This window comes from Ctenopharyngodon idella, chromosome 20, assembly GCF_019924925.1.
Source record: "Ctenopharyngodon idella isolate HZGC_01 chromosome 20, HZGC01, whole genome shotgun sequence".
Lineage (NCBI taxonomy): Eukaryota > Metazoa > Chordata > Actinopteri > Cypriniformes > Xenocyprididae > Ctenopharyngodon > Ctenopharyngodon idella.
Genome location: NC_067239.1, coordinates 2,170,694 through 2,185,000, shown reverse-complemented (window position 1 = coordinate 2,185,000; position 14,307 = coordinate 2,170,694). Strand labels below are relative to the sequence as shown.

At 36.2% G+C, this 14,307-nt stretch overlaps 1 protein-coding gene across 2 annotated transcripts in view; it reads left to right on the top strand.

Annotated features, from left to right (window-relative positions):
- Window positions 1-2,247: 2,247 nt before the first annotated feature.
- mtmr9 (myotubularin related protein 9) overlaps window positions 2,248-14,307 on the top strand; it is a 25,448-nt gene continuing 13,388 nt past the window's right edge. The window contains exons 1-8 of one of the 2 annotated variants that reach the window (XM_051874566.1): window positions 2,248-2,688; window positions 3,250-3,452; window positions 7,196-7,304; window positions 7,426-7,551; window positions 9,723-9,896; window positions 9,973-10,190; window positions 12,205-12,366; window positions 12,768-12,909. In XM_051874566.1, the coding sequence (XP_051730526.1) occupies window positions 3,271-3,452; window positions 7,196-7,304; window positions 7,426-7,551; window positions 9,723-9,896; window positions 9,973-10,190; window positions 12,205-12,366; window positions 12,768-12,909 (1,113 nt within the window). In that variant the 5' untranslated portion in view covers window positions 2,248-2,688; window positions 3,250-3,270. The other variant, XM_051874567.1, reaches the window with a different exon arrangement.

The following is a 14,307-nucleotide window of genomic DNA, read 5'->3' as shown; positions in this document are numbered from 1 at the left end:
TTGGAAATCATTCATAAATGCAGTGACTTTGAATTTGCACAGTGCTGCCGGTCTGGTGTGAATTTCTTTAAATTAGAGCGCGCTGTCGGTGTCTCTTCTGGGTTTCAGAGCCGATGAAACTTCACAGAAATGTTTGATGATGGCAGAAGCTGCAGAGCTCAGCATACTAAATGTAAGAAGGCACTATATCAAAGTGGCCTGAAGAAAAGACAAACAGTCACTTTTAGATTGTCATTGCATTTCATGGCCTTTGGTGTCACACTCAATGATATCAGACAATTATTCCATATCATATGCCAAATGAAAAAAAAAAAGCAGATCTTTACGGATATTTTTAAAGCCTTTGTGCTGATATGCAGCTATGAGGTTTGATATGCTATAACATGTGTGCATGGCTCATATACAACACTCGGGTTACATTTGCAAAAATATCAGCTCTCTGTCAGGGGACTGTTTTTTTTTTCCACACAAACAGCATGCATTTTTAATGAGAGCAAATGGAGCTGCATATTTTTGGGGGAGTGTAGGGTTCATGGCACACATGTAACTCAAGCTAAATAATGCAGTGACTGTAATCGCTCACAGCGCTCAAGAAACACTCATCTTCCTCCTCAACATGAGGCCACTCTGCTGCCAGCAGGATTCTGCTGAGACTACAGCTGGAGCTGATGTAGATTCATACAGGTGCGCGCACACACACACACACACACACACACACACACACACACACACACACACACACACACACACACACTCACATACACACAGGTTTGTTTTGCTATCTTAGTGAGGACATTCCATAGGCGTAATGGTTTTTATACTGTACAAACCATATTTTCTATCCCCCTACACTACCCCTGCCCTACCCATCACAGGAAACTGTGCACATTTTTACTTTCTCAAAAAAAAAACTCATTCTGTGTGATTTAAATGGGGACATTGGGTAATGTCCTCATAAGTCACCCTCTCCTTGTAATACCTCTGTCATGTCATTATAAACTTGTGTCCGGATATGTCACAAAAACACGCACACACACTCTTCACTGAAAAATTCAATGCTAAATAAATACTGCACTCTCAAAGGACCAGAAATCAGATATATAAATTAAAGACTGTAAAAATCTGTCAAAGATGCTTGAAATATTATAATGCAGTACAATAATGTAACCAAGATATTAGGATTTTCAATACATCTATTCTCCAATCCGCTTATCCCCTGTAGGGTTGTGGAGAAACAGTATTTTATTTTATTTTATTTTATTATTTATTTAGAATAACCTTCTTATATATAATAATAGAATAAATAAATAGAATAAATAAATTATTCTATTTATTTTGAGAAACTATAGTACTGTACAATTTTATAATTTGCTTTATTTTATTTTGCTTTATTTTTTTATTTTATTTTTTTATTTTATTTTATTTAGAATAACCGCATTAAACCTTTGAGAAACTATATATAACAATTTTATAATACAGTTAAATAATCCTGGAACCACAATATCACAGAAAGAAAAACAGTCCATTTATTTTATTTTATTTTATTTTATTATTTAATTTAATTTATTTTATTTTATTTTATTTTATTTTGCTTTATTATTTTATTTTATTTTATTTTATTTTTTATATTATTTTATTATTTTTTGTATTTTATTTTATTTTGCTTTATTTTATTATTTTATTTTGCTTTATTGTTTATTTAATTCTTTATTTTATTTATTTTTTGTATTTTTTATTTTGCTTTATTTTTATTTTTTATTTTATTTTATTATTTTTTTGTATTGTATTGTATTTTATTTTATTTATTTAGAATAACCTTCTTATATAGAATAATACAATAAATAAATAGAATAAATAAATTATTCTATTTATTTTGAGAAACTATAGTACTGTACAATTTTATAATCATTTTGCTTTATTTTATTTTGCTTTATTTTTGTATTTTAGTTTTGTATTTTATTTTATTTTATTATTTTATTTTATTTAGAATAACCCCATTAAACCTTTGAGAAACTATAGTACTGTACAATTTTATAATACAGTTAAATAACCCTGGAACCACGATATCACAGAAAGAAAAACAGTCAATTTTATTTTATTTTATTTTTATTGTGAAATTATAGTACAAATTTTCATTAAAACATAAAGCCATTGAGAAGACTTACTGGTGAACATTAGAGAATTTCAAGTATGCAAGACTTCTTTAATTTCTTTGCCATGAAATTAATTTTTTGTTTGTTTGTTTGTTTGTACTAATTGCCAAAAATGTCAAGTCAGCAGTGTTGTTAACGCTCAGCACTGCCAGTAACACCTGTCAGGTTTAATGCATGACATTAAGAAGCAGTGGTGTGTATTCCCTGAAATACTGTCAGCTGTTTGTTCAGTTCAAGTGTTCAGTCCACAGCTGAACTAATGAAAATAAACACTCCTGATTGTGGAGTCTACAAAAATGCATCCTTGTCAATGGATCATGTCATGTTTTATATAACTACTTACATATAGTTATATTTATCTAAATAATCACTCAATTGTTTATTTTTTATTTTTAGTGAGCTCTCCTCTCGTTTATGTTCTCATTCTCCCTCGCGTTCATCCAAACCAGTAGGCGGCGATAACTTCCAACTTGCTCGCGGTCTGTTGTCATTAAATCCAACAAAGGAGTGGAAGACAAGGAAGTGGGGGTGTCAGGTGAGAGGAATGCTGTTGTTATCGCTCTCATCTAATCTAAGTACATGTTTATAATGCATATTTTGTTCTTGACGAGTTACATTGCGTTTGCGGTTTTCTGTCGAGTGCCTTTGAACAGTTTTTGTACGAGCGCCTCAAAGCTGCAAATCTCGTCTGTTGTCATAATTTCAGTGTGATGACACAGCGAGCCGAGAGAAATTTGGACAAATACATTGACTATGTTACAATAACTGTTGATAAAGACACGTATATGTCTGATTTATGCTCCTTCAAGTAAAATAGACGAATGTGGTGTTTTTCTCACTGCTTGTGTCTTGTTTTGGAACCTGCAGCAGATGAAAAAATCCACATTAATAACAACAACAAACCCCTTATCAACAGTAACGTTACATCTACACTTTTTTTTTTTTAGCTAAATAAGAAAATGCATGTTATATAAATATAACTAAAGACATAAATGCGAATCACACAATAATAACAAAACTAAAAATGAGACTAAGACGTAATGAATGTATTTGGAATGAATTACCAAATTAGTTTCATGTCCCATTGACTCTCCAGGGTTCTTGTGCCTCTCAAAACATGGAGTTTGCTGAGCTGATCAAAACCCCTCGTGTGGATGGGGTGGTCCTCTACCGACCCTTCATGCCCACCGTGGAGGGAACTCTGTGTCTGACGGGACATCACCTCATTCTGTCCTCTCGCCAGGATAACACTGAGGAGCTCTGGCTGCTTCACACCAACATCGACTCTATTGAGAAAAGGTAACTGACATACTGAAGGGTGTGAGATGACTAGTAGAAATGGAATACAATTTTTAATACAGTTTTTCACTTCTGTTCAAAGGTTTGGGGTCTTCTTTTATTTATCGAGTATACATTAAATTGTTAAAAGTGACAGTAAAGACATTTATAATGTTATGTTTAGAATTCTATTTCAAATAAATGCTGTTCTTTTGAACTTTGTATCCATCAAAGAATCCTTAAAACAAATGCATTACATGTAAGCCTGGTTCTACAGACAGGGCTTAGATTAAGCCAGGATTAGACCTTAGTTCAATTAGGGCATTTAAGTAGCTTTTATAAATGTGCATTAGAAAAAAAAAATGACTGAAAGCAATGGCAGTGACGTATTTTAACTAGACTAGACTGAAGGTTGTCAGTGCAAGTTGCTTTCAGATAAAACATGCATTTAGACTAGACTGAAGGTTGTCTTTGAAACTGGGGGGTATTCTACTAAAAATATTAAGCAGCCAGGGTTGGGGAGTACATGTAACAGTGTTATGTAATCAGGATACAAAAATCTGGTAACTGTAATTCATTCAAAAAACAAAGTAATCAGATTACAGTTTCATTTTGTAAAAAATGGGAATACTGTCAGGATTACAAATAATATTTTGACATAATAACACTATATTGACAGTAGTGATGCGCGGAGCGTGGGTATATCCGTGGAGACTGCGGATAATCAGCGGGTCAAATAATAAAAAATATAATTCCAATTGACTATATGCACGGAGCGTTCTTTAGAACTTCCGCAATAATATAAGCCAGCTGGAAAACTTCCGGTGAGATGTCTTTTGCTGGTGTGTTGAGCATCAATAGTGTAATACTTAGTTTATAATCAGAATATAGTCACTTAAATAGTCAGGCATTATAGCATTAATTTAGTTATTCAAACGTAAGACGGCATAAAAAAAAATAAAATAAAGACGTACCTCAGTGTTCCTCCTCGCTAAATTTAATTCGACCATCAGTTTTCAAACTTTCGTGTGGAAAAAAAAGCATCAGAAATTAAATATTTATTGTGCACTTTAGTTAGATTAATTGAATAAAATTTGTTTTCACAAGTGTGCTGAAATCATTGATCTTGCGCTGCACTGACTGACAGCTGCTGTGATTACAGAGGGAAAGAGCGGTGCTCGCTTTCTGTGTAATTCATTCACAAGAAAAGTTATTGTTTTTCATGAGATTTTGTGAGTGCTTCACATTGACAAAATGTATTTTTAAACCTAGTTATTTTATAATGTATAATATTTAGTCAAAAACTAAGTGAAAAATGATTAATGATAAACGACGGGTACGAATTTTTATGATAAAAATGATAAATGCTACTTTGCCGCCACTTGCTGGTTAAAGTGGTAATTATTGTATTTTTTTATTTTTAAATAAGTGTTTTCTATCAAATGTTGAATACATTTTTAAACGTTCGGTTTTACAATCGGGACAATCTCAGAAGGATGAACAAATAATGTTTGTGGTCATCACATTAAAAATAACATTTGAAGTGCTGGGGAAAAAATGCGTGTGTGTGTGTCTAATTACAGACACAGCATTTTTAAACGGCCCATAGCTTCATCTTTATTGCAGTCAATCAAACTGGTTTATTGGCAAATTAGGTAAATGTGATAACTGCATTAAAATATAAATACAACATTAAAAAGTCAACCATTGATGGTTTTGTGTCGATGTACTGCGAGCACAGAATGAACAGCTAACAGTTCACCGGAAATGACCGAGCTGGCTTAACGACAACCAGGAAGTAACCGTGCATATAGCCCTTTAATTGTGGGTGGATGAGAGATAAATCATTAATGTGTTGATTTTAATAAAGACACAGAACTCTCATTTCACATTAAAATGCAACGAACATGCATCACTCTTTTACTTTTTCGTTTTCAACAACAACGTATGTCACGTCAGAGAAAACAAATCACGAAAACATATGCCTAGAGCGCCTCCTAGTGGTCATTATATGAAACAGAAAGGGAAAAAATGCTTTCTAAAAATATATACAAGCTTAACAAAAATTATTTTGATTAGAATGTTTTCCAACATGATGGAAATATTAACATGTTAAAGGTACAATATGTAAGATTTTTGGATTAAAATATACAAAACCACTAGAACAGTGTTATATATTTTGTTGACTTGTATACTAACATTATCCCAAAGGTTTCCAAGAATGTTTAAATCCAGAGAAATAAGCAATTTTAACCAGGACATGGACTATTTTGTAGAAACCATGGAAACACCAAAGACATTTTAATATATTATGTGTTTTATTAGACAAGGGAACGACTGTTTGGATACATTAATCGACAGAAAACATGTAATCATGTTATATAGCTCAACACAGTAATGGTGCGTTCACACCAGACGTGAATGAAGCGTTAAGCGTGAGTGATTTACTTGTTAAGTCAATGCAAAGATGCGATAGACATCCTGCGGCGCGAATGACGCGGCGCGAATTGAGCGTTTCGGGTATTTGACGCGTGATTCGCGAGAATCGTGTAAGTTGAAATATCTGAACTTTGGCGAAAATTCGTGCCACGTTAACCAATCAGGAGCTTGCTCTAGTAGTGACGCGATTACGATGTAGCGAGCAGAGGCAGAAATCCGAAACAACAATGGAGGACAAAATCATTGTCGCTGTATGTGGATACCTGGAGCTGTACGATACATCTTCGTACTTTTATAGAAACAGGAATAAAAAGGTTGCTTGGAAGAAAGTGAGTGAGGAGGTCAGACAATCTGGTAAGTTGTAAAAAACGCTCTTTACTCAATTTGAGCTATATATATACATATTGAGACTACAAGCTAGCTAAAGCCGGCAAATTAAGCTTATTCGCTGTATTTCAGCCTTCCATAGCACATAAAGTGCAGCTACCCTCTCAACAAAATCCATGTCAGCCATTTCGCAACGAGACTGGAGCCGCCTGGCAGAATTTGCGTCTGTTGTGAAGTGAATTTCACGCGCGAATGAAGCAAGTAAACGAGTAAACATGTTCAAGTGTCCAACTACGCGTGAATAGCGCGATTTATTCACGCAAGTCGCGTCTGGTGTGAATGCCCCATTCGTCTTATTGTTTAAATCTCATTTTCTTCATTTACTGCAAGTACCATATTTTACCATGCCTAATATCGATCTAGCTTACTGCAGTGTGCAACAAGTGTCTCATATCAGCCACTGAGTGAACACAGAGTAGCATTTTACCAACTTTCAACACTCAAATGTATCTATTATGTTAAAACAGCGCTGCGTTACCACACATACTCTTGACCGGAAGAAGCGGAAGCAGCAACTGCGGCATAATAAAAGTACCGCTGCTCTCGAGCCGTGTGTCGCGCTCGTCTCTCATTAGCAATTCATTCCGCTCCCACAGCACTGGCCCTGCTCTGATTCATACTACAGTAATGTTAATAATCTCATCCATGAATATGATTTCTGCCCGAGTCCCATCCTGATTCTTTTCCACCAGCTGTAGACGTGAAGACAACACCTCCCATGATTCCACGATTCCACTCGGCGTCATCAAGCTACGCCTTTGTTTTGAATAGGCGACCTCTAGTGGTGAAAAACTACATAGTGTGCCTTTAAATCATAATACTATTTCACAATATTACTGTTTTTACTTTGTTTTTGATCAAACAAACACAGCCATGGTGAACATAAGAAACTTCTTTCAAAAACATAAAAATAAATCTTACTGATGTAATGTACTCAGGTTTGTGGGATCCCTGGGAACTATTATTGTGAAGTGTAAAGACCTGCGGGTGATCCAGCTGGACATACCTGGGATGGAGGAGTGTCTTAATATTGCCAGCTCAATTGAGGTAAGACTGCATTAGCACTCACTCATAAAGCAGAATAATAATGCACAAATAATAACCTGAGCATCTACTGATTTCTGCTTATCAGTTTATGCTGTTAGTGTTCTGATTGTTCATCTTTCAGGCTCTGTCCACGCTGGACTCGGTGTCCCTGATGTACCCCTTCTTCTACCGTCCTCTGTTCGAGGTCATTGAGGATGGATGGCAGTTGTTCATGCCGGAGGAGGCTTTCAGAGATCTGGAGTCTATGGTATTGTTTTATCCCTGGAAGTCTTGACACTGAGGTCATCAGAAAAAAATCCTGATACACTTTCTCAGTGTATCATTGTTCATTTTTTCAGTCAGGAAACAAATGCTCATAACTACATGTTATGAGGTCCAGTTTTAATATAAATACAACTTTTATTTCACACACTACTGTTCAAAAGTTTGAGGTCAATAAGATTTTTTTAATGTTTTTTATAGAAGACTCTTATGCTCACCAAGGCTGGAGTTTAAAGTAGTTTTAAAGTTTAAAAGTTTGAATGTTTTGAAGGCAATAACGTCTATCAGAAAAACAGATGATAGAGAGATAGATAGACGGATGAATAAGGTGTTTTAGCATGTTGTTAGCATAAGCATGTTTCTAGCATGATATAGCACATTGCTAACATGATTTAACATGTAACATGTTGTTAGCATGATTTAACATTACTAGCTTGTCGTTAGCACGATTAGAACATTGTTAGCATAATTTAACATGTTGATAGCATTATTTAGCACATTGTTAGCATGAGCATGTTTTCTAACATGATTTAGCACGTTGTTAACATGTTTTAGCACGTTGTTAACATGTTTTAGCACGTTGTTAACATGACCTAGCATGTTGCTAACATGATTTAGCATGTAGCATGTTGCTAACATGATTTAACATTGCTAGCTTGTTGTTAGCACACCGTTAGAACATTTTTAGTATAATTTAACGTTGATAGCATGATTTAGCACATTGTTAACATGTTGCTTGTATGATTTAGCATAATGCTAGCTTGATTTAGCACAATGCTAGTATGATTTAGTATTTTGCTAGCATGATTTAGCACATTACTAGGATGTTGCTTGCATGATTTAGCATTTAACATGTTGTTAGCATGTTATTAACATTATTAATCATGTTGTTAACATAATTTAAAATGTTGCTAACATGATTTAGCACATTGCTAGCATGTTGTTAACATGATTTAACATGTTGCTAGCTTGATTTAACATGTTGCTAACATGATTTAACACATTGCTAACATGATTTAGCACATTGCTAATATTATTTAGCAGGTTAACACAATGCTAGTATGATTTATCATGTTGATAACATGATTTAGCACATTGCTAGCATTATTTAGCAGGTTAACACAATGCTAGTATGATTTATCATGTTGCTAACATGATTTTAGCACATTGCTAGCATTATTTAACATGTAGTTAACACGATTTAACATGTTGTTAGCATGATTTAACACATAGCTAGTATGATTTAGCATTTTGCTAGCATTATTTAGCACATGGTTAACGTGTTGCTAGCATTATTTAACGTTGTTGACATGATTTAACATTGCTAGCTTGATTTAATACAATGCTTCTATGATTTAGCATTTTGCTAGCATGATTTGGCACATTGTTAGCGTGTTACTAACGTGATTTAGCATGACGTTACCATGATTTATCATGTTGCTAGCTTGATTAAACACAATGCTTGTATGTTTCTATGATTTAGCATTTTGCTAGCATGATTTAGCACATTGTTAGCGTGTTGCTAGTGTGATTTAGCATGACGTTACCATGATTTATAATGTTGCTAGCTTGATTAAACACAATGCTTGTATGATTTAGCATTTTGCTAGCATGATTTAGCACATTGTTAGCATGTTTCTAGCACAAATTAACATATTGCTAACAGTCTTAGGCGATTTGCTAGTGATAGATGACGACAGTGGCAAGGAACCCAAAAACATTGTGAAATATTACAATTTAAAAGATTGTGAAATTTAGTTTATTCCTGTGATCAAAGCTGAATTTCCAGCATCATTATTCCAGTCTTCAGTGTCACATGATCCAGAAATCATTCTAAAAAGATGATTTGATGCTCAAGAAACATTTATTATTATCAATGTTAAAAACAGTTGTGCGGCTTCATATTTTAGTGGAAACTTTGAAATTGTTTTATTTATTTGATAAATTGAATATATTCTTGCTGAATAAAAGTATTAATTTCTTTCAATAACAAAATCTTAGTGACTGTAAACTTTAGAACGGTACAGTACTGTATGTCAGCTCATTCTAAACCCCTGTTAGTTCACAATTAGACTCAGTAACAGTACATTGATGAAAGGTTTGTTATTTTAATTGAAAAAGAAACTGTAAATTGTAAGTTCTGCGCTCCTCTCTCAGACAGATGAATGGAGACTGAGCGAGGTCAATAAAGACTTCAGCGTGTGCCCCTCGTACCCGTCGTTACTGACCGTGCCCAAAGACATCGATGATGACAGTCTCTGCAAAGCTGCTTCCTTCCGCCACGGCGGCCGTTTCCCTGTGCTCAGCTACTACCACAAGAAGAACGGCATGGTTAGAAAGACATTTTGAAGATGTTGTTTCCAAACGTTGATCTGTTTAATACAGACCCTGATCACACTGTCCACAGGTGATGATGCGAGCAGCGCAGCCACTGACAGGAACCAATGGGCGGCGCTGCAAAGAAGACGAGAAACTGATCAATGCCACGCTCTGCGCAGGGAAGCGCGGTTACATCATCGACACACGGACGATAGCTGTAGCGCAGCAGGCTAAAGCTCGCGGAGGAGGTTTTGAACAGGAAGCCAACTACCCACAGTGGAGGAGGATCCATAAAGCCATTGAGAGGTGTGTGACTAACTGCTTCACAAACGAGGGTCAATTCAATGCTGGATTTGCACAAAAGATTAACATGACGGCACATGCTAGTGGATGAGTTGAATCAACTCCACAGCAACTACATAAATTTATCCACTAACCATTCAGAAACGTCCAGTTTCATTCTAAAAGTTGTAACTTCTTCCTGAGTCTCTCCATCAATGTCTACTCCGGTTTGAACAATGTAAGGCTGAACACCGTTACTGACAATCCTCATTTTGGCTGCGTGAGATTCTCCAGCTTTGTTGTTGTTAAGCAACCGAAGCATGAGCTGTTAAAGCTCCGCCCTCTTCTGGAAAGGGGGCCGGGAGCAGCAGCTCATTTGCATTTAAAGGGACACACACAAAAACGTGTTTTTGCTCATACCCAAATAGGGGCAAATTTGACAAGCTATAATAAATTGAGCTGAAACTTCACAGACACATTTTGGGGACACCAGAGACTTGTACTACATCTCGTGAAAGGGGCATTATAGGTCCGCATTAAAGCATGTTAATCTATTCCTTTACACCCAATAATCAAAATAATGAACTTTTAAAATAGCATCAGATGACCCCTTTAGACAAAAACTTTATCTTTCAAAAAATGTTATGGCACAAATTTTTAAAGTCATCATGAAATTCATCATTTTTACAACTATTTTGTAAATATCAAGTCAAGTCACCTTTATTTTTATAGCGCTTTATACAATAGAGATTGTTTCAAAGCAGCTTTACAGTGATAACAGGAAAATGATGCATTTCAGCTGTTGTTCAGCTGAACTCAGTTCAGTGTTGATTCAGTTCTGTTGTAAAAATCATCAATTATTAAATTAGTAAATAAATACATTAATTTCTCACCCTCATGTTGTTCCACACCTGTTCAACAATCTGATGGCTCAGTGAGGCCTCCATTGACAGCAAAATAATTAACACTTTCAATGCCCAGAAAGCTACTAAAGACACATTTAAAACAGTTCATGTGACTACAGTGGTTCAACCTTAATGTTATGAAGCGACGAGAGTACTTTTTGTGCACCAAAAAAAAAAAAAAAAAAAACTTTATTCAACAGTATCTAGTGATGGGCGATTTCAAAACACTGCTTCATGAAGCTTCGAAGCTTTACGAATCTTTTGTTTCGAATCAGTGGTTCGGAGCGTGTATCAAACTGCCAAAGTCACGTCCCCCATTGGTGAACCATTGAAATTTCGAAACACTTATGATGTAACGAAGCCTCGTTTACTGAAATCACGTGACTTTGGCGCTCCAAACCACTGATTCGAAACAAAAGATTCGTAAAGCTTCGAAGCTTCATGAAGCAGTGTTTTTAAATCGCCCATCACTAGATATTGCTGAATAAAGTCGTTATTTAGTTTTTTTGGTGCCCAAAAGGTATTCTCGTCGCTTCATAACATTAAGGTTGAACCACTGTAGTCACATAAACTGTTTTAAATGTGTCTTTAGTAGCTTTCTGGGCATATCAAAGTGTTAATTATGTTGCTGTCAATGCAGGCTTTACTAAGCCATAGGATTTCATCAAAAATATCTTAATTTGTGTTCTGAAGATGAACGAAGATCTTATGGGTGTGGAACGACATGAGGGTGAGTAATTAATGACAATTTTTGGGTGAACTAATCTATAAGCAGTTCTGCAAAACAGTGACGTCATCGTCTATCTCAGTTCAGTTCTCATACAACAGCATCAGTACAGTCAGATCAATAATGTATGTTGTACATGGATGAATCGTTCACAGCAAGATCTGTTTTTTTATTTGTTTTTTTAATTGATGGTTTAATATATAATCAAAAACATAATCTCCTGTTTCAAATCCAGTACAAGTGCTCAGCTTGGTTTTCAGGCAAAATGAAGTCAGCCAGTCAGATTAGACCAAGAAAGTACTTTTAAACGTTGTGATCAATATTCATCAGCCAGTAAATGAACAGACACAGCTGCATAAGTGAGTTCGGTAACTGGGACTATAATCTGACAGCTGTTCTCCCACAGGTCTAATGTTCTGCAGGAGAGTCTGATAAAGCTGGTGGAGGCGTGCAATGATCAGTCTCACAGCATGGACCGCTGGCTCAGTAAACTCGAAGCCTCCAACTGGCAGAGTCATGTGAAGGAGATCCTCACCACGGCCTGCCTGGCTGCACAGTGCATTGACAGGTACATCTGTGGATACGTCTGTCTCTCAAACACTCACAGACCGATCTGCTTACGCCATACTGTGCAGCTGTGTTAATTACTGTTTTAGCTCTGTTCTAAGTTAATTACAAAAGCTGCTGTCGCCCTGTTTCTCACCACATTTGTTGCAAAGCTTGTTGTGGTGATAATTACTGCTGTTGTCATGCTGTAATCATCATTATGTTGATACCACCCTGGTACTACTGTTTTAAATGCAGCCTTTGGCATGCAGTTCATTATCGGGTTTGTAGCACTATGTGTGTGCTAAATAGTCTCAAACTGGGATCGGAGGAAGTACTTTAACATCTCAAAAATCACCACTAAAATGTTTTCTTTTTCTCTTCCCCTTTCATTTTCATAATGTGTAATGTGGTGTTTTGTAGGGAAGGGGCGTCAGTTCTGGTTCATGGCACGGAGGGCACTGACTCAACGCTGCAGGTGACGTCTCTCGCCCAGATCATCCTCGATCCGGCGTGCAGAACCATCCGTGGCTTCGAGGCGCTGATTGAGCGAGAGTGGTTACAGGTGAGAGAGGTTACCAGTAAAACTCTTTTACTCGGATCTCCCTAGTTCCCCAGGAGTCGGCCATTTCTAAGGCTGTCCTACTGTCAAAATGATTCCAGCTTTCTTTATAGAAATTCCCAGAATGCACTGGAAAAAAATACTGGCTGTGCACTATATTTGCGCACTAGAAATATTGCTGCTCAAAGTAATAGGGCTGCAACAATGAATCGATAAAATAGATTATTATCAATAATGAAAATAATCGACAACAAATTTGCTTATCGATTAGTCGCGTCTGCGCAATGTGATCGTGTGGTGTCACGTCGCTTTACAGTAGAGAATAACACATTTCTATAGACAAAACGCGTATGGAAAATAGTGGAGGACACAGAGTGAGCTGCTGTGGGAAAGGAACATGATCCAAGTCGTCAGAAACATGGGAATGATTTATATGTATAAGCACTTCAAACAAAAGCATAAGCGTTTACCGCGACTTGCCCTGTTGCACTTTGACAGATGCGTGTGGTGTTTAATGCCTCTGACATGTGTCTTCCTCAGTACATAACTTACATTTCATGGTTATATCCTTATCTGTAAATGTGAGTGAGTCCCACGAGTATTTCCATTTAGCGTATTCTGACAACAAGCATCTTGTTAAACTTCACAGAGTTCAATGAACGAGTGCCGGTGGGCACATGAGCGTCAAACAGACGGAGCGCAGTAGAACAGGAGTGAAATAATTCTGACTAAAATGCACATTTTTCTAAAATATTTTTTGTTAGAAATGAAGTGTAGGTTTCAAATTCTACATTAAACACAAGTAATCATACAAACCCGATTCCAAAAAAGTTGGGACACTGTACAAATTGTGAATAAAAAAGGAATGCAATAATTTACAAATCTCATAAACTTATATTTTATTCACAATAGAATATAGATAACATATCAAATGTTGAAAGTGAGACATTTTGAAATGTCATGCCAAATATTGGCTCATTTTGGATTTCATGAGAGCTACACATTCCAAAAAAGTTGGGACAGGTAGCAATAAGAGGCCGGAAAAGTTAAATGTACATATAAGGAACAGCTGGAGGACCAATTTGCAACTTATTAGGTCAATTGGCAACATGATTGGGTATAAAAAGAGCCTCTCAGAGTGGCAGTGTCTCTCAGAAGTCAAGATGGGCAGAGGATCACCAATTCCCCCAATGCTGCGGCGAAAAATAGTGGAGCAATAACAGAAAGGAGTTTCTCAGAGAAAAATTGCAAAGAGTTTGAAGTTATCATCATCTACAGTGCATAATATCATCCAAAGATTCAGAGAATCTGGAACAATCTCTGTGCGTAAGGGTCAAGGCCGGAAAACCATACTGGATGCCCATGATCTTCAGGCCCTAAGACGGCACTGCATCACATACA